This window comes from Anopheles arabiensis, chromosome 2 (genome assembly GCF_016920715.1).
Source record: "Anopheles arabiensis isolate DONGOLA chromosome 2, AaraD3, whole genome shotgun sequence".
In the NCBI taxonomy this organism is placed as follows: domain Eukaryota; kingdom Metazoa; phylum Arthropoda; class Insecta; order Diptera; family Culicidae; genus Anopheles; species Anopheles arabiensis.
Window position 1 is genome coordinate 104,789,903 of NC_053517.1, and position 24,525 is coordinate 104,814,427.

The 24,525-nt window shown below is 42.4% G+C and overlaps 5 protein-coding genes across 5 annotated transcripts; all 5 read right to left on the minus strand.

Moving 5' to 3' along the window:
* Positions 1-967: 967 nt before the first annotated feature.
* Positions 968-4,665, minus strand: LOC120895014 (nose resistant to fluoxetine protein 6-like). Its single transcript, XM_040297979.1, has 12 exons — positions 4,414-4,665; positions 3,827-3,981; positions 3,609-3,755; positions 3,364-3,526; positions 2,902-3,033; positions 2,645-2,838; positions 2,392-2,564; positions 2,147-2,323; positions 1,894-2,088; positions 1,338-1,818; positions 1,149-1,263; positions 968-1,084 (listed from the first exon to the last, which is right to left on the minus strand). Exons 1-12 carry the CDS (start codon positions 4,487-4,489, stop codon positions 993-995), a joined length of 2,100 nt encoding a protein of 699 aa, XP_040153913.1. The 5' UTR covers positions 4,490-4,665; the 3' UTR covers positions 968-992.
* A 1,403-nt stretch (positions 4,666-6,068) lies between these two features.
* On the minus strand, positions 6,069-10,361 carry LOC120895932 (O-acyltransferase like protein-like). The gene is made up of 11 exons (XM_040299671.1): positions 10,213-10,361; positions 9,992-10,138; positions 8,236-8,398; positions 8,031-8,162; positions 7,773-7,966; positions 7,522-7,694; positions 7,283-7,451; positions 7,022-7,215; positions 6,466-6,946; positions 6,281-6,395; positions 6,069-6,215 (listed from the first exon to the last, which is right to left on the minus strand). The coding sequence occupies exons 1-11, from the start codon at positions 10,348-10,350 to the stop codon at positions 6,118-6,120; spliced, it is 2,004 nt and encodes a 667-aa protein (XP_040155605.1). The 5' UTR covers positions 10,351-10,361; the 3' UTR covers positions 6,069-6,117.
* A 1,214-nt stretch (positions 10,362-11,575) lies between these two features.
* LOC120895022 (nose resistant to fluoxetine protein 6-like) lies at positions 11,576-14,832 on the minus strand. The gene is made up of 12 exons (XM_040297990.1): positions 14,757-14,832; positions 14,175-14,329; positions 13,957-14,103; positions 13,712-13,874; positions 13,509-13,640; positions 13,251-13,444; positions 12,990-13,162; positions 12,749-12,917; positions 12,490-12,683; positions 11,934-12,414; positions 11,749-11,863; positions 11,576-11,683 (listed from the first exon to the last, which is right to left on the minus strand). The coding sequence occupies exons 1-12, from the start codon at positions 14,830-14,832 to the stop codon at positions 11,598-11,600; spliced, it is 2,085 nt and encodes a 694-aa protein (XP_040153924.1). The 3' UTR covers positions 11,576-11,597.
* Positions 14,833-16,279: 1,447 nt separating this feature from the next.
* On the minus strand, positions 16,280-17,839 carry LOC120895025 (O-acyltransferase like protein-like). The gene is made up of 6 exons (XM_040298004.1): positions 17,667-17,839; positions 17,430-17,598; positions 17,169-17,362; positions 16,619-17,099; positions 16,430-16,544; positions 16,280-16,365 (listed from the first exon to the last, which is right to left on the minus strand). Exons 1-6 carry the CDS (start codon positions 17,837-17,839, stop codon positions 16,280-16,282), a joined length of 1,218 nt encoding a protein of 405 aa, XP_040153938.1.
* Positions 17,840-19,897: 2,058 nt separating this feature from the next.
* LOC120896520 (regulator of hypoxia-inducible factor 1-like) lies at positions 19,898-23,311 on the minus strand. Its single transcript, XM_040300703.1, has 8 exons — positions 23,000-23,311; positions 22,762-22,905; positions 21,818-21,986; positions 21,641-21,733; positions 20,837-21,563; positions 20,620-20,770; positions 20,375-20,561; positions 19,898-20,301 (listed from the first exon to the last, which is right to left on the minus strand). The coding sequence occupies exons 1-8, from the start codon at positions 23,195-23,197 to the stop codon at positions 20,015-20,017; spliced, it is 1,956 nt and encodes a 651-aa protein (XP_040156637.1). The 5' UTR covers positions 23,198-23,311; the 3' UTR covers positions 19,898-20,014.
* Positions 23,312-24,525: the final 1,214 nt, after the last annotated feature.

Consider the following 24,525-nt stretch of genomic DNA (forward strand, 5'->3'; position numbering starts at 1 on the left):
TCTCCAAGAGAAATTGATAGACAATTTTGTCTGAATTTTAATTCTGTTCGTATAGTTAGCAAAGTCGAAAAAAGATTGAATACTTATAAGAATATTTTCAATAATTTAAAATAACTACTGTAATAGTTCTTAAGACATAATTATGAATATTAGTTTTTTAATTGTAATATTTTTATTATTATTTTATCATTATCATTATTATTATTATTATTATTATTATTATAATTACTTTTATTATTATTGTTATTATTATTATTATTATTATTATAATTAATATTATTATTTTTATTATAATTATTATTATTATTATTATTATTATAATTATTATTATTATTATTATTATTATTATTATTATTATTATTATTATTATTATTATTATTATTATTATTATTATTATTATTATTATTATTATTATTATTATTATTATTATTATTATTATTATTATTATTATTATTATTATTATTATTATTATTATTAGCCATTTTACGCTGCTCCAATATTACGTAGTGGACTGATACTTCCTTTTGCTGCACTTGTGAAAGATGCATTCCTCTAACACCGGCGAGGTTGATCGTTTCCAGGAGATTGAGCGGAAACTAATGCTAATATGCTTGAATGAACGGACCTAACTGTAAATGGCTCTCACGTTGTATAGTGAAAAAGTCTTGAAAGTTCTACACGCTGAGAATACTGAGCAACTTTCGTTTGTTCATTTGATGTTGCATGATGGTTTTAAATCACCGTTATTTAGATTATGCAAGCATCTTCTAAGAACAGTGCCGTTTAATAACATTCTATCATGCATGTTTCTTTCGGTTGTATAAATGCAACGATCACGGGTTATTGAGGATTCACATGAAGATTTATTTTTACTCAAAAACAGCGAAGAAAAAACACAATTTATCATTTTAATTAATTTTGATTATTGGACGATTTATTGAATTATTTAATATGAATATGAGACCTACAAAAACTACTCATGCCGCTTACAGTTAACTTTGCTTCCCAGCTAGGCCCGGGATGATAAGCGTTTGGTTGGTACCATTGGTTCCACTTTCTCGATCTACACGGTTCGACTTTTGATCTATGGGAAACACAATAAACAATACACATATATTGGCAATAAATAAACAATATATTTCTCCTACCTTCAAAGCTTCTAAAGAGGTGATTCTGCAGCGCAGAAGTGGGGAGTTCAATGAGCAGACAAAGCACCAATGCCATCAGGTAGGACATAACCGTTGCTCCAAACACCAGAGAAAGCTGTAAGTGCAAAGTGATCGACAGTAAGTATCAAACTGATCTCCTTCGCCCGCCTACCTGCCAGTCTACTTTACCGTCAGTAAGTCACTGTAGTGAACCGGTGCCCGTACACTGGCAAACATAAAGCGCATCACAAACGGATGCACCAGGAACGCACCGTACGTCAATCTTCCGAGCGGTTCAAAGAACGGATAGTTAAGCATACGCTTCACCACACCGTTCACACCGTAAATGCAGCCAAGAATCACGATCCCTATACCGATGCCATACAGATTCTTTGACATGATAAAATACGCAGCCATCCACACCGATGGCGTGGGGAAGTCATTCTCGTAGAACATGTAGGACGGCAGCCAGGAGAGAGGTAGGATCACGATAGTAAGATGCCACACGATGCTAAATACTTTACTTTGCGCCAGATTGATCGATCGTTTCTGCAGCTCGTTGTAGACAAGACCCGTCAGGACGCCCTGGATGTAGTTGCCGAAGTTGATGTGCGTCGGGATGTATGCGTGCAGGTAGTACTTGTCGTACCAAAGAAGATAACGTTGAGCTCTGCGTTGTGGAATGAGTTGACAGATAGTTTGAGTGGTTAGTTTCACCTACTAGCGCATTACAAGATCATCTTACTCTAAGGTGACAAGGTACGTTCCCTCAAGCTTTTGGTAGTAGATGAAGACCGCGGGAATGACGTAGCCTGCAAGCAGCACCAATCCCAGTATAAGGACCTTTGCACGGGGGATCTTTACGATCGTAACCAGCACAATCAGTGCGATGATGAATATTTGAAACTCGGCACCAAGGTACCAACCTTGCTGGACACACTGAAAAATTAGATGAACTTTTAGAGAGGGAACGAAACGAGCTTTTGCTTTTCTACGATAATCTTACTGGTTCGTCAGCATGTACGTAGTTGTTGATGTACAGTAGGTTCGTCCACCAGTTCCGGCGGCAGAATGTTTGCTCCGTTTCGGCGCCCCAGCGCCACAGTGGGCCAGTTTGCAGCTTCAGCAACCACGTGGCATGCAGCAATATCACGAACGCATACACCGGTGTTAATCTGAAATGTTTTGGATAATATGAACAACATAATAAAAATATATGGAAAATAATGAAACGTCTCCTTACCTGACGTAACGATAGAGGATCGCAAATGGAACGTAAAGGAAGCTGACTTTTCCCTTCCGCTTCTCGGAAAAACTGCAAAACTTTACTGCCAACAGTACGCCGCTCATTCCAAGAAACGTTTGTGTGATCTGTCCACCGTTCGTGAGTATCATGCTGCCTACGCTGTGCATTATCTTGCATAAACAATAGCGCAAAACATCACAAGGGGCTATGAGTTTTTTTTTTATTAATTTTATTTTATTTTTAGACTTACTCTCTCATGCTTTTCCAAATCAGTGGTCGGTGTAACGACTAGAAGTAAGGAGGTATGACCAAAAATTACCAGTACTATTGTGAGAAATCGGAACGCATGGAAGAAGCGCAGCTTTTGGTTTAGTTCGTCCTTCGATCGCGACGTTAGCCGGTACCAGTTGCGTTGAATAGAGAAGGATACCAAAACCATTTTACCTTTGGAAAAGCAGATTGAATTATCAGTTTAAAATAAGAATATGTTTTGTGGAAATAGCATACGTTTACTGTCCAACGGTTGTCGGTAGTGGTCGGAGGTTCGTTTGTAGTTGATCGAGCTATCGTACCAAGAGGAAAGCGTCACAAAGCATACGAGCGCGCATAGAACGATGAGGAAGGACATATCGAGTACATCTGTAATTTGATTAATAAAGGTATTTAAAATGGAATGATATTAAACACTGCAACGGCCGAGCACAGCACTGTGGTGTGATGCAGTGTTTTAATTCACGCAGGTTATTGTATTATACATTTTTAATTATTTTTCAACCTACCCAAATTACTCAAAACAGAAAAGAGCAGGCAAACACACAGAATAAGAAAGAAAATATCAAAGCAAAGCACTATTAAGACGAACCGGCAACACGCGCAATTTATAAAAAATAGCTACGGTGTCCGGTGAAAAAAACGGAAACGAATAATGCGGCCGTCAAAGTGTGAAGAGTGTTTTTTACGCTATCCTACCTATAACAACCTCATCGGTGGATTTGTTACACGATAGTATCTCGGTATAGGCGACCAAACCGTACGTATCGTTAAGCTCCTTGTTGACGCAAATTTCCAGGACATCTTGATAGGCTTCCCGGTACGTAGAAATGTCTTCCAGTATGCCATCATCGAGTTTGTACTACAGAAAACATAGCGCAAAGAAGAAATTACATTCTATCCTATCATTTCTATTCCAATCCACCGCAACACCTTCATCATACCCGAACATCAATCGGGAATGGCTCCACCGTTAGTGCATTTCTTTCCGCTGGTGAGAGCTTTTCAATCGCTTTTTGACACCTTTTGATGCAAACACCCCATTTGAGCACTTGATGGTTGTAGTGGCGCTTATAGTCACTGGAAAACTCCTGAAAGGAAAGCAAAAATATAGCATTGGCTTGGATTGTAAAAAAAATTATCTTCAAGAGCACAACAATACCTCAATCAGCTTCCAAAGCTCAGACCGATTATTGGGCTTCAGAACGACGGACAAACCACAGTACACGCCCGGCGGTTCTCCCGGACCGGGTGATTCGAGACATTCGTCGTAATCATCCATCTGCCAGAGTTTCGGCATACGGTGATACTGTGATTCTGTGTAGAATGTGAAATTGAAGTGGTTTTTTTGTTTATCAGCTGGATGGTTACACGAATATACGGTTGCAATGGAGAGCAATCGATGTTGTAAGTGAAAGTAATGGAAATGGAGTAATATCGAAAGTGAAAGGAGCAAAAAACATGTTGCTTTACTGTCGTGGTACTTTTATTCAGTTCAAGGTTAATCTTCGTGAGGAGGCTATCTTTGCTCAGACTTTTGTTTGGACACAATAACAAAACATTTCCTGGCTATGAGGACATACTTCAAAATTAAATATAAATGCTTGAATATTCTTTCAAGTGTTTGAATAATGTTTCCACTAAACTATAACTTCTCGATACACAATTCATACAAAGTCAGAGAGCTTTGCTTCATCACGGCATCACCAAACACGACTTAATAAGATTGCACCTCACTCTAAAACTCACTCTCTATAAATTCTCCATTGATTGGCACTACGAGCAAGCCACAGAGCAAACCGAAAAGCCAAAGAAGGTTTCCCATTTTCCCGATCTTAACTCAACCCACAACACAATCTGGTTTAAACTAAGCTCGTTATCCAACTCAGTGCGACACTTTCAACGGTGTTACGTCTTCGTGTGGTTCGTAATATAATGAATAAACACACGCGTTTTATCACAACAACTATCCGGGCACTGTACTGCTACATTCGTGTCCTACTCGCTTGACCGCCTATTCGATAGTGTCCTGAGTCTCCTGACGATCACTCTTTAAAGCCGATCACACTCGCGTTCCCAGGCGCTCATCTCAGGAGTTTCCACTAAGGGTGCCTTCGACCCGTCATAACATTGTATAACTGTACAATCGTTGGCAATAGTAAAGATCAGCCCTTAACGCTACGGTAGTGTTATTCATAACGCCTGTTTATCTCAAACCCGAGTAGCAGTTCTACTAAAGGCATTTTGTAATCTTCCTCGATGGGGAATTTGATAGACAATTATTTCTGCATATTTAGTATGTTCACATGATTGATAAAAATAACACAAATATTGAATAGTTGAGAAACTATTTTCAAGAATTGCATATAACAACTATAATAATTCATAAAACATAATTATCGATACAAGTTGTAATATTATTTTGGTAGAATTATTTTAAACAGTCTAAATAGCATAAAATTCAATAGAAATAAAAACTTAAAAAATATATCTCTTTTCAATAATTTATTGAATACATTCAAACAATGTTGCATATTCTACTTTTTGTTAAATTTCAATCAAATTTTGAATGTTTGGTTTTACACGCCGCGAACACGGAGAATCTTTAGTATGTTGAGTTACGGTTGCGTGATGGCTTTAGATAACATATCTAATTACCGTTTAGTTGATTATGCAATGCAATGGGATGGGATTCGAAGCCCCTCGAGGGATAATACAGGCTCTCCCATCCAACTCCTATTCCGACACGTCCTCGTCGTGCAGAGTGGTAACGTGTGCCACCACATATCCAAGCTTGGGTACACGGGCTTGATCCAACCCCTTGAGCGGATGGTGGCATATGGCAAACCAGGAGGGGTTGGGTTTCCCGGGTAACTGGATGCCTGAACGTCGGGGGGGGGGGGGGGGGGTGTCAACCCGACGCTAAACAAAACGGTCACGTGAGCGCGGGGCCAATCACCCAGTCCCATGAAGCAACTGACTACAGTAAGCCAAAGAAATTTTCGAAACGGATTCAACGATACCGACCCTACGCAATGCCCCAGGACTACTCTAAGAGAGGTTATGCAAGATTCTTCATCATGAGAGAGCAGCGTACCGTTTTGAAAACATTCTATTTTCATTACCACGTAGCCGGATACTCAATCCTTGCTACGGAGGGACGATCCATTCTGGGCTTGAACCCATGACAGGCCACATGTTATTGAGTTGTTCGAGTTGACGACTGTACCACGGGACCGCCCCCTATCATGTCCCTATACTATCATGCATGTTTATTTCGGTTTTATAAATGCAAAGAGAACGGTTTATTGATGATTCACACTTATTATGATTTATTTGTGCTCAAAATAGCCAAGAAAAAACATAATGACGTATCATTTTAATTAAATTCGGTAATTGAACGATTTAATTATTTTATATGAATATGAGACCTACCAAAAGTACTCATGCCGCTTACAGTTTACCCTTTTTCCCCTCATGGCCTGTGTTTAGTAGCGATTGATTGGTACCATTGGTGACAGTTTCTGGATCCACGGGGCTCGACTTTTGCTCTATAAGAAACGCAATCAACAATGCACAATCAGTGACCTTAAATAAACATATAAATTCCAGCTACCTTTAAAGCTTCCAAAGATATGATTCTGCAGCGCAGTAGTGGGGAGCTCAATGAGCAGACAAAGCACCAATGCCATCAGGAGGGACATAACCGATGCACCAAACACCAGAGAAAGCTGTAAGTGCAAAGTGATCGATAGTAACTATCAAACTGACCTTCCTCGCCCGCCTGCTTGTCTACTTTACCGTCAGTAAGTCACTGTAGTGAACCGGTGCCCGTACACTGGCAAACATAAAGCGCATCACAAACGGATGCACCAGGAACGCACCGTACGTCAATCTTCCGAGCGGTTCAAAGAACGGATAGTTAAGCATACGCTTCACCACACCGTTCACACCGTAAATGCAGCCCAGAATGATGATTCCCATACCGAAGCCGTACAGATTCTTTGACAAGGCAAAGTACGCTGCCATCCAGACCGATGGCGTGGGGAAGTCATTCACGTAGAACATGTAGGACGGCAGCCAGGAGAGAGGTAGGATCACGATAGTAAGATGCCACACGATGCTAAATACTTTACTTTGCGCCAGATTGATCGACCGCTTCTGCAACTCGCAGTAGACAAGACCCGTCAGGACGCCCTGGATGTAGTTGCCGAAGTTGATGTGCGTCGGGATGTATGCGTGCAGGTAGTACTTGTCGTACCAAAGAAGATAACGTTGAGCTCTGCGTTGTGGAATGAGTTGACAGATAGTTTGAGTGGTTAGTTTCACCTACTAGCGCATTACAAGATCATCTTACTCTAAGGTGACAAGGTACGTTCCCTCAAGCTTTTGGTAGTAGATGAAGAGCGCGGGAATGACGTAGCCTGCAAGTAGCATCAATCCCAGTATAAGGACCTTTGCACGGGGGATCTTTACGATCGTAACCAGCACGATCAGTGCGATGATGAATATTTGAAACTCGGCACCAAGGTACCATGCCTGCTGGACACACTGAAAATATAGATGAACTTTTAGAGAGGGAACGAAACGAGCTTTTGCTTTTCTACGATAATCTTACTGGTTCGTCAGCATGTACGTAGTTGTTGATGTACAGTAGGTTCGTCCACCAGTTCCGGCGGCAGAATGTTTGCTCCGTTTTGGCAATCCAGCTCCACAGAGGGCCAGTTTGCAGCTTCAGCAGCCACGTGGCATGCAGCAATATCACGAACGCATACACCGGTGTTAATCTATATGTTAAATTATATTATGAACTACATTATTAAAAATATACGTTATTTAATAAAAAATTATTCTCACCTTACGTAACGATAGAGGATCTCATATGGAACGGAAAGGAAGCTGACTTTTCCCTTTCGCTTCTCGACAAAGCTGCAAAATTTTATAGCCAACAGTACGCCACTCATGCCAAGAAACGTTTGTGTGATCTGTCCACCGTTGGTGAGTATCATGCTGCCTACGTTGTGCATTATCTGGCATAAATGAATGTGCAATAGCGTCGTAAGAGGATGTAAGTTTTTTTTTCAATTTTATTTTATTTTTAGACTTACTCTCTCGAGCTTCTCCGTATCGGTGGTCGGTGAAACAGAAAGCAGCATAGTGAAATGACCAAAAATTATCAACGTTATTGTGAGAAATCGGAACGCCTGGAAGAAGCGCAGCTTTTGGTTTAGTTCATCGCGCGATCGCGACGTTAGCCGGTACCAGTTGCGTTGAATAGAGAAGGACACCCAAACCATTTTACCTTTGGAAAAGCAGATTGAATTATCAGTTTAAAAATAAGAATATGCTTTGTGGAAATAGCATACGTTTGCTGTCCAACGGTTGTCGGTAGTGGTCGGAGGTTCGTTTGTAGTTGATCGAGTTATCGTACCAGGAGGAAAGCGTCACAAAGCATACAAGCGCGCATAGAACGATGAGGAAGGACATATCGAGTGCATCTGTAATTTGATCGATTAAGCAAGTAAATTAAAATTAACTTATTTTTAGAGTTATTTATAGGCTATCTTTTACCTATAACAACCTCATCGGTGGATTTGTCACACGAAAGTATCTCGGTATGAGCGACCAAACCGTACGTATCGTTAAGCTCCTTATTGACGCAAATTTCCAGAACATTTTTATAAGCCGCTCTGTACATAGGAATGTCTTTCAGTATGCCATCATTGAATTTGTACTGCAGAAAACATAGCGCAAAGAGGAAATTACATCCAAACGTATCATTTTAACCGTAACACCTTCATCATCCAGCCTCAGTTTTAAAAAAGTCACCTTATCTGTTCGTCCCTCTATTGGTCAAATATTTTCACCTATCTTTGTCCAAGTCTTCATTCCCTTTATTGTGGTAGCGAGCATGGCTTGTCCCCATACACAAAAAAGGTAACCCATCTGTCATTTCCAATTACTGCGGTATCTCAATACAATACACAATAACCAAGATATTTGAGAATATTATCCATACTTATGTGTTTAAATTCACCTCTTCTACTATTATCCCTCAGCAACATGGCTTTTTTCCTAACCGTTCTACAACAACTAACCTTCTGTCCTTATCTCTTTCGTATCATCTCAGTTAGAATCAGTTAAACAAGTTGATACTATTTATACTGATTAAATCTGCATTTTATCGTATTCTTCATTCCCTACTTCTAAATAAAATTTCACAACTTGACGTCAATAGTCTTTTTGTATCTTGGTTACGTTCTTTTCTATGTGATCGTTCGTATAGTGTTAAATTTAATGATCTATTTTCGACTCCCTTTTCATGTAGTGCAGGCGTACCGCAAGGTAGTGTCCTAAGCTCTTTGCTGTTTATAATTTTTAATAATGATTTCCATACTGCCCTCCCTCCTGAGTGTTTCCTCTGCTACGCAGACGACCTCAAAGTCTGTCTCCCAGTCTCCTAGTGATTGTATTTCCTTACAAAATATTCTTGTTCGTTTTTGCTCTAGGTGATCTAGTAATTCCCTCACAGTATGTCCTGATAAGTGTAACGTCATTTCGTTTAGTCGTTCGCAGTCTCCAATTACTCGCTCGTACGTTCTAAATTCTGTGCAAGTCAATCATGTTTGTGTCGTAAAAGACCTCAGTGTCTGGCTTGACAGGGGTCTCACCTTCAGCCATCACATTGACTCAACTGTCAATCAAGTCTTTATGCCTGAAGACTCTGTTCTGCTCTCTGGTCAGATCGATTCTGAAGTACTGCTCAGTAGTCCGGTCCCCTACAGCTCGGACCCACGTGGAACGTATCGAGCGGGTGCAGCGATCGTTCACTAGGTTTGCTATATGCAAAATCCTGGGTGGATTGTCCTCCCCTATGCCTCCTTACGAGAACAGGTGTTGGCAGCCTGGCCTGGAACTATTCGAAAACCGCCGTTCCCATGCCCAATACTCCTTTACTGCCGCATTACTCCTTGGTAATATTGATTCTCCATCCCTCCTTTCTTCTATCCCTTTCTTCGCCCCGAACTGTGTCCATAGTAACCGCCCTCCACTAGTGATCCCATTCCGCGAACTCAGTGGGCCGTAATAACCCCCTCCTTCGTGCAATTCGTCGATTTAACTGTGTATACTCTATGTTTGATTTCATCCTTCCCTTATCCTCTTTCTGATCCCGAATCAGAACCCTCCATAATCCCAAGCTGACTAAATTTTTGATAATTTGTGTTAATTTTTGCTAGGTTATGAACATAGATAATAAGTATTATTTAAGTATTTGTGTAACCAAAACGTAGACAAATAAATATAAATATGAATATGAATATCATACCCGAACATCAATCGGGAATGGCTCCACCGTTAATGCACTTCTTTCCGCTGGTGAGAGCTTTTCAATCGCTTTTTGACACTTTTTAATACAGACGCCTCGCTTCAGCACTTGATGGTTATAGTGGCGCTTATAGTCGCTGGAAAACTCCTGAAAGGAAAGCAAAAATATAGCATTGGCTTGGATTGTAAAAAAAAAAAAGATCTTCAAGAGCACAACAATACCTCAATCAGCTTCCAAAGCTCAGACTGGTTGTTGGGCTTCAGTACGATGGACAAACCACAGTACACGCCCGGAGGTTCGCCCGGACCGGGTGATTCGAGACATTCGTCGTAATCATCCATCTGCCAGAGTTTCGGCATACGGTGATACTGTGATTCTGTGTAGAATGTGAAATTGAAGTGGTTTTTTTGTTTATCAGCTGGATGGTTACACGAATATACGGTTGCAATGGAGAGCAATCGATGTTGTAAGTGAAAGCAATGGAAATGGAGTAATATCAAAAGTGAAAGGAGCAAAAAAACATGTTGCCTTACTGTCGTGGTACTTTTATTCAGTTCAAGGTTAATCTTCGTGAGGAGGTTAACTTTGCGCTGACTTTTGTTTGGACAAAATAACAAAATATTACCAGGCTATGAGGACATACTTCAAAATTAAATATAAATGCTTGAATATTCTTTCAAGTGTTTGAATAATGTTTCCACTAAACTATAACTTCTCTAAATACATTTAAAAGTCAGAATGTTCTGTTTCACCACGAAATCACCAAACACGACTTAATAAGATTGCACCTCACTCTAAAACTCACTCTCTATAAATTCTCCATTGATTGGCACTACGAGCAAGCCACAGAGCAAACCGAAAAGCCAAAGAAGGTTTCCCATTTTCCCGATCTTAACTCAACCCACAACACAATCTGGTTTAAACTAAGCTCGTTATCCAACTCAGTGCGACACTTTCAACGGTGTTACGTCTTCGTGTGGTTCGTAATATAATGAATAAACACACGCGTTTTATCACAACAACTATCCGGGCACTGTACTGCTACATTCGTGTCCTACTCGCTTGACCGCCTATTCGATAGTGTCCTGAGTCTCCTGACGATCACTCTTTAAAGCCGAACACACTTGCGTTCCCAGGCGCTCATCTCCTGAGTTACAACTAAGGGTGCCTTCAACTTTCCCGTCGCAACAAACCGTATAACCGAAACTAAACTAACATAATCCGGACAGATTTAAATGGTCGCAGGTTTCTCAAAAATAAGGATCAACTTTCTAGGTTATGGTAGCGTTACGCGTAGCGTCTGTTGATCTCAAATCTCAAGCAGCATTTGTTAATCGTCTTCGATTAGCAAATTGAGAGACAATGATGTCTTCATATTTATTCTTTTTTTATGAATGATCTCTTAAAATCTCTGATGATGGTGTTGTTTTTATTTCGAAAATAACAATGCAAAGAAAGGATTATTGATGATTTACAATAAGAATGCTTTATTTTGAATCTAAAACAGGGAAATAAAAACAAAATACATCACTAAATTAAATGTTGCTTATTGGACGATTTATTTAATTATTTTGGGTTTTGGACCTACAAAATGCACTCATGTTGCTTATATTTCACTTTTCTTCCCCTCAAAGCCTGGGCTGATGTTACCATTGGTGGCAGTTTCTGGATCCACGGGGTTCGACTTTTGCTCTATGGGAGACGCAATAAACAATGCACAATCAGTGACCTTAAATAAACATATAAATTCCAGCTACCTTTAAAGCTTCCAAAGATATGATTCTGCAGCGCAGTAGTGGGGAGCTCAATGAGCAGACAAAGCACCAATGCCATCAGGAGGGACATAACCGTTGCTCCAAACACCAGAGAAAGCTGTAAGTGCAAAGTGATCGACAGTAACTATCAACATGACCTCATTCGCCCGCCTGCCCGTCTGCATTACCGCCAGTAAGTCACTGTAGTGAACCGGTGCCCGTACACTGAAAAACATGAGGCGCATCACGGAGAAATGCACCAGGTAAGCACCGTACGTCAATCTTCCCAGTGGTTCAAAGAACGGATAGTTAAGTATACGCTTCACCACACCGTTCACACCGTAAATGCAGCCAAGAATCACGATCACTGCACCGATGCCGTACAGATTCTTCGACACGACAAAGTACGCAGCCATCCAGACCGATGGCGTGGGGAAGTCATTCACGTAGAACATGTAGGACGGCAACATCGAGAGGAATACGATCACGAAGGTAAGATGCCACACGATGCTAAATGCTTTACTTTGGGCCAGATTGATCGACCGTTTCTGCAGCTCGTTGTAGATAACGCCCGTCAGCACGCCCTGGATGTAGTTACCGAAGTTGATGTGAGTCGGGATGTATGCGTGCAGGTAGAACTTGTCGTACCAAAAGATATACCGTTGGGCTCTGCGATAAGAAAAAAGAGGACAGATAGTTTGAGTGGTTAGTTTCACCTACTAGCGCATTACAAGATCATCTTACTCTAAAGTGATAATGTACGTTCCCTCTAGCTTTTGGTAGTAGATGAAGAGCGCGGGAATGACGTAGCCTGCAAGCAGCACCAATCCCAGTATAAGGACCTTAGCACGGGGGATCTTTACGATCGTAACCAGCACGATCAGTGCGATGATGAATATTTGAAACTCGGCACCAAGGTACCATGCCTGCTGGACACACTAGAGAAGGAGGAAGGAATTTTCAAGTAGGCACAAAACGAGCTTTTCTCCACACACGAGCTTACTGGCTCATCAGCATGTACGTAGTTGTTGATGTACAGTAGGTTCGTCCACCAGTTCCGGCGGCATGATGTTTGTTCGGTTTCGGCGCCCCAGCGCCACAGAGGGCCAGTTTGCAGCTTCAGCAGCCACGTGGCATGCAGCAGTATCATGAACGCATACACCGGAGTTAATCTGTAAATTAAATTATGTTATGAACAAAACTATAATAATACATTCAAAGTAATAAAACGTAAAACGTCTTACCTGACGTAACGATAAAGGATCGCCAATGGAATGTAAAGGAAGCTGACTTTTCCCTTCCGCTTCTCGGCAAAGCTACAAAACTGTATCGATAACAGTGTGCCACTCATCGCAAGAAACGTTTGTGTGAACTGCACACCGTTCGTGAGTATCATGCTGCCCACGTTGTGCATCATCTTGCATAAACAAAGGCGCAAAAGCGTGGCAAGAGTGCTATAAGGTTTAATTTTTTAATTTTTTTATTCTATTTTTTTAAATACTTACTTTCTCAAGCTTTTCTGAATCGGTGGTCGGTGTGAAAGAAAGCAGCATGGAGACATGGCCAATTATTACAAACCATAATGTGATAAATCGGAACGCCTGGAAGAAGCGCAGTTTTTGGTTTAGTTCGTCGTGCGATCGCGACGTTAGTCGGTACCAGTTGCGTTGAATAGAGAAGGATACCCAAACCATTTTACCTTTGGAAGAAAAGAGTGAATTATCAGCTTAAAAATGCAAAAGAGCTTTACGATAATAGCATACGTTTGCTGTCCAACGGATGTCGGTAGTGGTCGGAGGTTCGTTTGTAGTTGATCGAGCTATCGTACCATGAGGAAAGCGTCACAAAGCATACAAGCGCGCATAGAACGATAAGGAAGGACATATCGAGTGCATCTGTAATTTGATCGATTAAGCAAGTAAATTAAAATTAACTTATTTTTAGAGTTATTCATAGGCTATCTTACCTATAACAACCTCATCGGTGGATTTGTCACACGAAAGTATCTCGGTATGAGCGACCAAACCGTACGTATCGTTAAGCTCCTTGTTGACGCAAATTTCCAGAACATCGTGATAGGCCTCCCGGTACGTAGGAATGTTTTCCAGTATGCCATCATTGAATTTGTACTGCAGAAAACATAGCGTAAAGAGGAAATTACATTCTATCCTATCATTTCTATTCCAATCCACCGCAACATCTTGATCATACCCGAACATCAATCGGGAATGGCTCCACCGTTAGTGCATTTCTTTCCGCTGGTGAGAGCTTTTCAATTGCTTTTTGACACCTTCTGATGCAAACACCCCATTTGAGCACTTGATGGTTATAGTGGCGCTTATAGTCGCTGGAAAACTCCTGAAAGGAAAGCAAAAATATAGCATTGGCTTGGATTGTAAAAAAAATGATCTTCAAGAGCACAACAATACCTCAATCAGCTTCCAAAGCTCAGACCGATTGTTGGGCTTCAGTACGACGGACAAACCACAGTACACGCCCGGCGGTTCTCCCGGACCGGGTGATTCGAGACATTCGTCGTAATCATCCATCTGCCAGAGTTTCGGCATACGGTGATACTGTGATTCTGTGTAGAATGTGAAATTGAAGTGGTTTTTTTGTTTATCAGCTGGATGGTTACACGAATATACGGTTGCAATGGAGAGCAATCGATGTTGTAAGTGAAAGTAATGGAAATGGAGTAATATCGAAAGTGAAAGGAGCAAAAAAACATGTTGCTTTACTGTCGTGGTACTTTTATTCAGTTCAAGGTTAATCTTCGTGAGGAGGTTAACTTTGCGCAGTCTTTTGTTTGGACAAAATAACAAAACATTACCAGGCTATGAGGACGTACTTTAAAATTAAATATAAATGCTATTTATATATAGTATTCTCTCAAGTGTTTGAATGATGTTTTCACTAAACTATAATTTCTCGATGCACAATTCATACAAAGTCAGAGAGCTTTGCTTCATCACGGCATCACCAAACACGCATCTCACTCTAAAACTCACTCTCTATAAATTCTCCATTGATCAGCACTACGAGCGAGCCACAGAGCAAACCGAAAAGCCAAAGAAGATTCCCCATTTTCCCGATCTTATCTCAACCTCACAGCACAACACAATCTGGTTTAAACTAAGCTCGTTATCCAACTCAGTGCGACACTTTCAACGGTGTTACGTCTTCGTGTGGTTCGTAATATAATGAATAAACACACGCGTTTTATCACAACAACTATCCGGGCACTGTACTGCTACATTCGTGTCCTACTCGTTTGACCGCCTATTCGATAGTGTCCTGAGTCTCCTGACGATCACTCTTTAAAGCCGAACACACTTGCGTTCCCAGGCGCTCATCTCCTGAGTTACAACTAAGAGTGCCTTCAACTTTCCCGTCGCAACAAACCGTATAACCGAAACTAAACTAACATAATAGAGTTAGAGAGTCTAGCTCTAACGTATAGAGTTAGAGTTTCGTCCTGCTTGTCAGATTCTTTCACGGGCCTCTCTGGAGTACCTCAAGGAAGCGTTCTCAGCACCCTTCTTTTCCTTTTATTTGTGAATGATTGGACCTCCGTACTCCCTCCCGATGGCTGTCTGCTGTACGCCGACAACTTCAAGATTTTCCTCCCTGTGTCCTTGTCTTTTGACTGTGGTAATCTCCAAACTGTTCGACGCTTCCTTCTCGTTTCTCATCAATCCCTTCCTTCATATCCTATCCGCTGTCTCTTTCTTGGGTTACTCCCCATCGAAGAAAGACATTCCCACATCCGTGCAAGTTCAGCTCTCCTGTTAAATGAACTTGACGTCCCATGCCTCTTATCCGCCATTCCTCTCTATGAGCCCTCTCGTCGCCTTCGTGACAGACCACCCCTATCCATCCCATCCCGCCAGACCCGCTACGGTTCGAACGATCCTTTTCTCCGAGCTCTATCGGCTTTCAATAACTTCTATCACTTATTTGACTTCAATGTCCCAGAGTCCCGTTTCCGTTCACGTCTTCGTGATTTTTCCTCACTCCAGTCCATGTAATCTGTACCCGTCAACCTTATGTCCTCGCGTAAACTAGTATTAAGAACATACTTTGTTAAGCCACTTTGGCGGACAATTTAAGATAATAAAACAATAAAATAATAAAATAAATAAATAAATAAATAATCCGGACAGATTTAAAAGGTAGCAGGTTTCTCAAAAATAAGGATCAATTCAACTCGCGTAACGCGTAGCGCCTGTTGATCTTAAATCTCAAGCAGCATTTGTTAATCGTCTTCGATTAGCAAATTAAGAGACAATGATGTCTTAATATTCATTTTTTTCATATGAATGATCTCTAAAAATCTCTGATGATGGTTATGCTTTTATTTCGAAAATAACAATGCAAAGAAAGGATTATTGATGATTCACAATAAGAATGCTTTATTTTGAATCCAAAACAGGGAAATAAAAACAAAGTACATCATTTAATTGAATGTTGCTAATTGAACGATTTATTTAATTATTTTGGATTTTGGACCTACAAAATGCACTCATGTCACTTATAGTTCACTTTTCTTCCCCTCAAAGCCTGGGTTGATGTTACCATTGGTGACAGTTTCTGGATCCACGTGGTTCGACTTTTGCTCTATGGGAAACGTAATAAATAATGCACATATAGTGGTAATAAATAAACAATATCTTCATCTTACCTTTAAAGCTTCCAAAGATATGATTCTGCAGCGCAGTAGTGGGGAGCTCAATGAGCAGACAAAGCACCAATGCCATCAGGCAGGACATAACCGTTGCTCCAAACACCAGAGAAAGCTGTAAATGCAAAGTGATCGATAGTAACTATCAAACTGATCTTCTTTGCCCGCCTGCCTGCCCGTCTACTTTACCGTCAGTAAGTCACTGTAGTGAACCGGACCCCGTACACTAACAAACATGTAGCGCATCACGAACGGATGCACCAGGTACGCACCGTACGCCAACCGGCCGAGCGGTTCAAAGAACGGATAGTTAAGCATGCGCTTCACCACACCGTTCACACCGTAAATGCAGCCAAGAATCACGATCCCTACACCGATGCCGTACAGATTCTTCGACAAGGCAAAGTACGCTGCCATCCAGACCGATGGCGTGGGGAAGTCATTCACGTAGAACATGTAGGACGGCAGCATGGAGAGAGGAATGATCGCAAAGGTAAGATACCACACGACGCGAAATACTTTACTTTGGGCCAGATTAATCGACCGCTTCTGCAGCTCGTTGTAGATAACGCCCGTCAGCACGCCCTGGATGTAGTTACCGAAGTTGATGTGAGTCGGGATGTATGCGTGCAGGTAGAATTTGTCGTACCAAAGGATATAGCGTTGAGCTCTGCGTTGTGGAATGAGTTGACATATAGTTAGAGTTGTAAGTTGCCCCGACTTTTGATAAATATCTTACTCTAAGGTGACAACGAACGTTCCCTCAAGCTTTTGGTAGTAGATGAAGAGCGCGGGAATGATATAGGCCGCAATTAGCACCAATCCCAGTATAGGGACCTTTGCACGGGGGATCTTTACGATCGTAACCAGCACAATCAGTGCGATGATGAATATTTGAAACTCGGCACCAAGGTACCAACCTTGCTGGACACACTGAAAAATTAGATGAACTTTTAGAGAGGGAACGAAACGAGCTTTTGCTTTTCTACGATAATCTTACTGGTTCGTCAGCATGTACGTAGTTGTTGATGTACAGTAGGTTCGTCCACCAGTTCCGGCGGCAGAATATTTGTTCGGTTTCGGCACCCCAGCGCCACAGTGGGCCAGTTTGCAGCTTCAGCAGCCACGTGGCATGCAGCAATATCACGAACGCATACACCGGTGTTAATCTGAAAGGTTTTGGATAATATGAACAAAACTATAATAATATATCTTTAATAATAAAACGTCTCCTCACCTGACGTAACGATAGAGGATCGCAAATGGAACGTAAAGGAAGCTGACTTTTCCCTTCCGTTTCTCGGCAAAGCTGCAAAACTGTATCGCCAACAGTGCGCCACTCATGCCAAGAAACGTTTGCGTGATCTGCACACCGTTCGTGAGTATCATGCTGCCCACGTTGTGCATCATCTTGCATAAACAAAGGCGCAAAAGCGTTACAAGGGGGTTTTCTACTACAAGTTTATTCTTTATTTATTATTCATTTTGTTTAATTTACTTACCCTTTCAAGCTTCTCCGAATGGGTGGTCGGTGTGACGGCAAGTAGCAGAGCGGCATGACCAAAAATTACCAGCGACATGGTCAGAAATCGGAACGCCTGGAAAAAGCGCAGCTTTTGGTTTAGTTCGTCCCTCGATCGCGACGTTAGCCGGTACCAGTTGCGTTGAATAGAGAAGGACACCCAAACCATTTTACCTTTGGAAAAGCAGATTGAATTATCAGTTTAAAAATAAGAATTTACTTTGTGGAAAGAGCATACGTTTGCTGTCCAACGGTTGTCGGTAGTGGTCGGAGGTTCGTTTATAGTTGATCGAGCTATCGTACCAGGAGGAAAGCGTCACAAAGCATACAAGCGCGCATAGAACGATGAGGAAGGACATATCGAGTGCATCTGTAATTTTAATAATACGGTATATTATAATAACATAATTTTTAAGAGGTTTTAAAACGCTATCTTACCTATAACAACCTCATCGGTGGATTTGTCGCACGAAAGTATCTCGGTATGAGCGACCAAACCGTACGTATCGTTAAGCTCCTTATTGACGCAAATTTCCAGAACATCGTGATAGGCCTCCCGGTACGTAGGAATGTTTTCCAGTATGCCATCATTGAATTTATACTGTAGAAAACATAGCGTAAAGAAGAAATTACATTCTATCCTATCATTTCTATTCCAATCCACCGCAACACCTTCATCATACCCGAACATCAATCGGGAATGGCTCCACCGTTAGTGCATTTCTTTCCGCTGGTGAAAGCTTTTCAATTGCTTTTTGACAGTTTTTAATACAGACGCCTCGCTTCAGCACTTGGTGATTGTAGTGGCGCTTATAGTCGCTGGAAAACTCCTTTAAGGGAGGTAGTAGAGGGCAATTAACATGGATTGTGAAATGATCTTCAAGAGCACGACAATACCTCAATCAGCTTCCAAAGCTCAGACCGATTGTTGGGCTTCAGTACGACGGACAAACTACAGAACACGCCCGAAGGTTCATCCGGTCCGGGTGACTCGAGACATTGGTCGTAATCATCCATCTGCCAGAGTTTCGGCATACGATGATACTGTGACACTGGGTAGAGGGTGAAATGTGAGTTGGTTTTTTGTTTATCAGCAGGAAGGTCACGCCAAGCAAAAGCCGCAATGGAGAGCAATTAATGTCGTAATGGAATCAGTTAGAGAAGCAAAAAACAAGTGGTTTTACTGTGGCAGTATGATGTGAGAAACACTTTTCTGCGGTTCAAGGTTAATCTTCGTGAGGAGGTCAGCCTCGAGTAGACTATTTCGGCCCTTATGTAGCATAAAGTAATATGAAGATGTTATCAAATTCATCTAATCTAATAACTCATTTTAATTCCATATTCTTTTAACCGGTTAATCATGCCACTGAACTTTTATTCCTCTCAACATTATTAAAAAAAACCAATGAGCTTTGCTCCTTCACAGTATCAAAAAGTAAGGCTTAATAATGTCACATCTCAGTATAAAACTCACTCTCGATAAATTCTCCATTGCTCAATACTACGAGCGAGCCACAGAGCAAACCCAAAAGCGATAGAAGATCCCCCATTTCTCCGATCTATTATCTTCACTCTATCTCACAGCACATCAATAAACTGGCTTTAAACCTAATCCGCTTATCCAACTCAGTGCGACACTTTCAACTGTACAACCGAAACTAAACTAACAGAATTCGGACAGCTTCAAACGCTTAAGAGTGAAGTGTTCTGTGAGGTTTTTTTTTGCGACAACCAAATAAAACCTCACAAATTGTCCTTCCACGTGCGTCCACATTTGCCGCAAGGCCCGTAAGCAGTAAAGTTGTTGTCACCTGCAATGTCGTCATGAAGGCATCTGAGACCATTCCCTTATGTACAACAGCGTCCGGTATGAGGATAAGAAAAAAACCTACTCACATGTTGCTAGTCCTCCATTTGTCATCAGTTGAAACAATTGTACAAAACTATTTAAATAAAGTATAACCACACGGTCTATTGTCATGATTCTTGCTACTTAAAAATCACATTTTCCATTTAAAAAAAAAACCCCACCCAATAGTACAAAACTTATCCTACTTTACATATTACTTCTGCTTTGCTTTTACCCCTACAGGACACATTCGGCTTATGTACGGTTTAATCAGCTGTATCATGGGCTGCTCAATGGCAAGAAACACGACCAGCCCACCGGCAAAGGCTACCCCCGTCACAATGTACACCCAAGCTATAAACTTTTGCACGTTGATCACACTGTTGAAGTTTTCGCGCAACAGCAAAAACCGCATCACCACATCGTGCAGTACGTACGCACTGTAGGTAAGCTTGCCGAGTGTGGTCAGCAGTTTGGAGCTGAGAATGCTACGCAAAATGCCTGCAGAGAGAGAGAGGGAGAAGGATGAGAAGTTACTCGTTGATCATTTAATTCGTGTTACAAAAGAGCTTACCAGGAGGTTTGTCGATGGAGCGCAGAAAGCACACAGCCACAAAGATGCCAATTATGTTTCTGTAAAGCGCACTGTAGAGCGATACCCAGAGGTTAGGTTTTGGGACTTCGATCACGTACCAGAGGAAAGAAGACACCGTCACGGCGACCAGTACCGGTGTTACGTATGCGTTGATCAATCGATAGAGCTAGAAAGGAGAGATTAGTGCTTCTTTCTACGATCATTTGAGAACATCTAATCCTTACCCAAAATCGTTCAAGCTGCATCTTGTAGTTCTTTGTGCGATGGTACAGATACCCGGCAATGACTCCGTACAGATAGCAGCCAGTATTCGCATAGCTTGGTAGATAAATGCGCCTTATCCATGGCTCGTACATGGTCAGGAATTTAGCTTCACTGTAAGAAAAAAATGAGTCAAATTCATCTTTTTCTAAACACATCGATCGCGATCTCCCTTCTTACCTCAGCTTACCCGGCAGCACCGGGTGCAACTTATGCTGGTGCGTTATATACCCGGGAACAGCAAACGATACTACCACTCCGACCAAAAACACTACCCCAACACTCTTGGGCCTCCGGTGCACCAGCACCAGAACACCCATTGCCATTAGGAACAGTTGCAAATCAGCCGCCAAGTACCAGGTGTGCATCAAACAAAGCTCCTTTGGCCACAGAAAATTATTCACAAACAAAACATTGGCCCACCAATTCTGACGGCAAATGGCATTCTCTGCCGTAAACAGCCGAAACCCGTTCACATTCACATCGAAGCGTACGTTAAGGCTAACGGAGAACAGTAGAAAGAACGCATACACGGGCACCAGGCGCACCAGCCGGTTGAGAATCTTGTTGCCGGCGTAGCGCGCATCGATCGGGCCGCGGTCGGCATCGCGCAGAAAGTTAACGCTCAGCAGATAGCCACCGATCGTGAAGAAGATCTGCACCAGGTACGCGTTCGAGGAGAGGTAGATGCGCATCGGCACATTGTTCGCCAGGTCCTCCAGCTCGCTGTAGTTCTGAGCCGGGGCAACGCTTGCGATCAGAAAGCTGTGCAGCACAATCACCAGATGGTTGACGAGCACGCGCAGCCCATCGATGTACAGCAGATCGCGGTGCAGGGGCGAGTCGGCATCGGCCCGCAGGCGCATCCAATTGCGGCGCACGGAGAAAGCGGAGACGATTGCATTTTCTGTACGATGAGACGGGTCAGTTTTATTATGGTCAGTAATTGTAAAGGTGATCTTGGAAGGTGTGATGTCGCCTTACCTTGGTTAACGCGACAAACGTCCAGCAGCGTGGTGAGGATGAGCGTACTGACAAGCGTCCCCGAGACGGCAAGAAAGATTACCTCCAATGCATCTGTTTTCGAAGGGGGAGAAACAACAAAAGGGAATGATCAACAACAAGCCGGCAGAGAGTGTTCGGGCGTCTGTGTGTACACACCGTACGGGCGGGCCGTTTGTTTGGGCTTGGGTCGACAATACTCGAGGGCCGTGTAACCGGTAATGTTGTAACGCGTGCGCAGCCGCTGATTTACGCACACATTCACCAGCGTTTCGTAGCGCCGCTTATCGGCCGGCATCGTGGGAAACAGCTCATTCGGAATTAGGAACTAAACAAGTGGGAGTGGGAGAAGGAATTAAACAATTTAACAAGATTTGTAGTTCACGGGCAATTAGGGGCTCCAGGGCTGAGTGCATTTGTGAAAGATTGAGGGGTAACTAATGCTAAAATACTTGAATGGACAGTCGTAAATGTGCTTTGCTCTCACGTTGTGTGGTCGGGAACAGCCGTGAAAGTTCTACACGGTGAGAATACTGAGCAGCTTTCGTTTCGTAGATTTGCTGTTGCGTGATAACTCTAGATAACAAATCTAACAGGCGTCTATTAGATTATACAAGCTACTTTTAGAATGTAGATGTGTGTAGAGTATTGCAAGTGACTCCAAATGTTCCATTTTAACATTGTAAGCTCACTAGCTGCCCGATACCGTGCTGCGTAATATAATGTCCAGGAGTTTCTAATACCTCCAGAGTGTATACTAAAGTTTTTTTAAGACCAATACTTCTTCTGAACCATAGACGATCGTGGATCCCGAACCCTTGGAACAACTCTTGGAATTGCTCCTGAATCTACACTTGTTGTTCAATTCTTGTTCCGCAACTATTACTGATTCGCTATCAATGCGACAAAGATACCTAAGACCCCACCTTACCGGTCTTGGAATTGACATTAAAATCGTACAGGTTATGCTATTGTTCCCTACCGGTTCCACACCGGTCTTGGAGTTCATTCCTGATGTAAACCTAAACGTAAACCTTGATATTCTTCACTATTTCGGTTGCCTAACCACTAGCAGCTCACTTTCGCACATACGGCATACTTACAGTAAAATTCACAGGAATTTCTGGCTGGAAGAGTGTCTTCCTGGTGGCTGCACTTAAGCGTTTCACTTCCTGCTCACAGTCCCGCAAACAGACACCCAGCTCGAGATACTGCGCCCGATGCTTGTGGACAATTCGATCCGTGCTCTAAACATTGATAAGATACCGCGTAAGTCACGAGTCCAGAATCTTCCTCAAACCACAGAATCATCCGAAACACTTTCACCAACGCTAAACTTACTTCCGTTTGTGGCACTACGAATCCGGCCGGAAATTGATCGACACGCAGTATGGTGCGGGCATAGCAATACACCGATGCGGTCGCTTCACACCGCTCAAAATCATCGTAAATAAAGATGGACGGAACGGAATGCTGCTGCTGGGGATGGGCGAAAGTGATGCAGGTGAATAGCAGCAGCCCTACGAGCACTGAATCCATCACAGCAAGCAGGATCGATCGATCTCTTCAAAGGATTCCCGGTTGAGGTGAGGGAAGAGCGAACCTGCTCTATGAAAGTGCTACCGATGAACTGATCGGCCAGATCCCGAGCGAGCTAGGTACAAGCTGACGTGCCCCTAGGTATGCCTCGAACCAGGTACGACGAGGAGGAGGTGGTACATCGATCAATTTACAATGTTAATCGTAATGCCGTGCAGCATTCTTACTAGTGTGAGTTCACATCATCTGTTTGCCTTCCCTGCCCGTGGCGCAGGCGATCGGAGCTAATGGCTGTAAAGCTCATTGATCGCTTGCCTCTCTCAATTACTACGCCACGATCGGCGTGCTACGCTCTCTCGCAGATTCGAACGTGGTTGCGCGTTGTCGCGCTGGTGGTAACCATGACACCGAGAATATGGTTACGGCTAGGCCTGCGTGCATAGGTTCAGGCACGCGTGGTAATTATAAGCGTACCGCCATGCGATTTGAAAAGTGTCAAAAGCGAGCAAGGATATCTGGTACATGTCGCGGAGGAACTTATCATTACATCTAATGCTTGGGTGTTGGGGGCGATAAAAAATCTGTGTTCTTATTGAATTACTCTTCGATTGAATGAATGTGTTAATAAAGAAAATCATAGAAAAGTAAGAGGATAGTAAAAAGTTGGTTAAAACTGCACGATAAAACACAGTGATGCGCCACTTGCGAACAATTGTCGCATTAAACAAGCAATCCCATTTTTAAGGGAGAGCAATCCAAAGACGACGACGACGACGGCATCGCCGTACATGACACGTGCTGGTGAGAGCCAAGGGTCAGCAAGGTAATGCCTTCACCTTACACGCTCGCACTTAACCTTCGTCTCCGTCTCCGCCGGTGTGCGCTTGCGCGGTGGGCTTAGAATCATTCTGTCTCGATTCACTATAGTCTGTGTGTGAGCGTGGCAGAAGGCGCTAGTGAAAGAAACAAACATTGAATCAGACAATTTTATAGCTTGCATGTGACGCAGGACGCTTGTGAAATCGTCGATTTGCTCGCATGGGGCGGGATTGTTGCTGATTTTAATGCGATAATAAGCTCGCTAGAAATTTATGGAGAAATCATTCTACCAGCTTGCCGGCAAATGTAAGTGAATTAATTCAAACAAACAAACTGATGGCAGAATGCTTCTCCCACTAGCAAAAGGGAGGAATGCAATCAAACTAGTTGTTGGTATTAGAACGCTGTTCTGTATGCATAACTAATATGTTAAGCAGATGTGTCAACACGCAGTGGAAGAGGAAAATGCATTTGCCAATGGTACTGATACAGGTTACAAATACAGATAA

Excerpts from the sequence above, each read along its gene's own strand:
- LOC120895014 (XM_040297979.1), bottom strand. The coding sequence starts at position 4,489 with ATGGGAAACCTTCTTTGGCTTTTCGGTTTGCTCTGTGGCTTGCTCGTA. Across the intron at positions 2,839-2,901 it reads ACAACCGTTGGACAGTAAAC|GTAAAATGGTTTTGGTATCC; the intron begins GTATGCTATTTC and ends GCTTTTCCAAAG. Across the intron at positions 2,089-2,146 it reads GCTGACGAACCAGTAAGATT|GTGTGTCCAGCAAGGTTGGT; the intron begins ATCGTAGAAAAG and ends TCTAATTTTTCA.
- LOC120895932 (XM_040299671.1), bottom strand. The coding sequence starts at position 10,350 with ATGCCGAAACTCTGGCAGATGGATGATTACGACGAATGTCTCGAATCA. Across the intron at positions 7,967-8,030 it reads ACAACCGTTGGACAGCAAAC|GTAAAATGGTTTGGGTGTCC; the intron begins GTATGCTATTTC and ends GCTTTTCCAAAG. Across the intron at positions 6,396-6,465 it reads ACTACAGTGACTTACTGACG|CTTTCTCTGGTGTTTGGTGC; the intron begins GTAAAGTAGACA and ends TTGCACTTACAG.
- LOC120895022 (XM_040297990.1), bottom strand. The coding sequence starts at position 14,832 with ATGGGGAATCTTCTTTGGCTTTTCGGTTTGCTCTGTGGCTCGCTCGTA. Across the intron at positions 14,330-14,756 it reads CAATGGAGAATTTATAGAGA|AATCACAGTATCACCGTATG; the intron begins GTGAGTTTTAGA and ends CATTCTACACAG. Across the intron at positions 11,684-11,748 it reads TATCTTTGGAAGCTTTAAAG|AGCAAAAGTCGAACCCCGTG; the intron begins GTAGCTGGAATT and ends CGTCTCCCATAG.
- LOC120895025 (XM_040298004.1), bottom strand. The coding sequence starts at position 17,839 with ATGATGCACAACGTGGGCAGCATGATACTCACGAACGGTGTGCAGATC. Across the intron at positions 17,599-17,666 it reads ATCCTCTATCGTTACGTCAG|ATTAACACCGGTGTATGCGT; the intron begins GTGAGGAGACGT and ends AAAACCTTTCAG. Across the intron at positions 17,363-17,429 it reads ACGTACATGCTGACGAACCA|TGTGTCCAGCAAGGTTGGTA; the intron begins GTAAGATTATCG and ends CTAATTTTTCAG.
- LOC120896520 (XM_040300703.1), bottom strand. The coding sequence starts at position 23,197 with ATGGATTCAGTGCTCGTAGGGCTGCTGCTATTCACCTGCATCACTTTC. Across the intron at positions 21,987-22,761 it reads AAATTCCTGTGAATTTTACT|TTCCTAATTCCGAATGAGCT; the intron begins GTAAGTATGCCG and ends CCACTTGTTTAG. Across the intron at positions 21,564-21,640 it reads CGTTTGTCGCGTTAACCAAG|AAAATGCAATCGTCTCCGCT; the intron begins GTAAGGCGACAT and ends CTCATCGTACAG.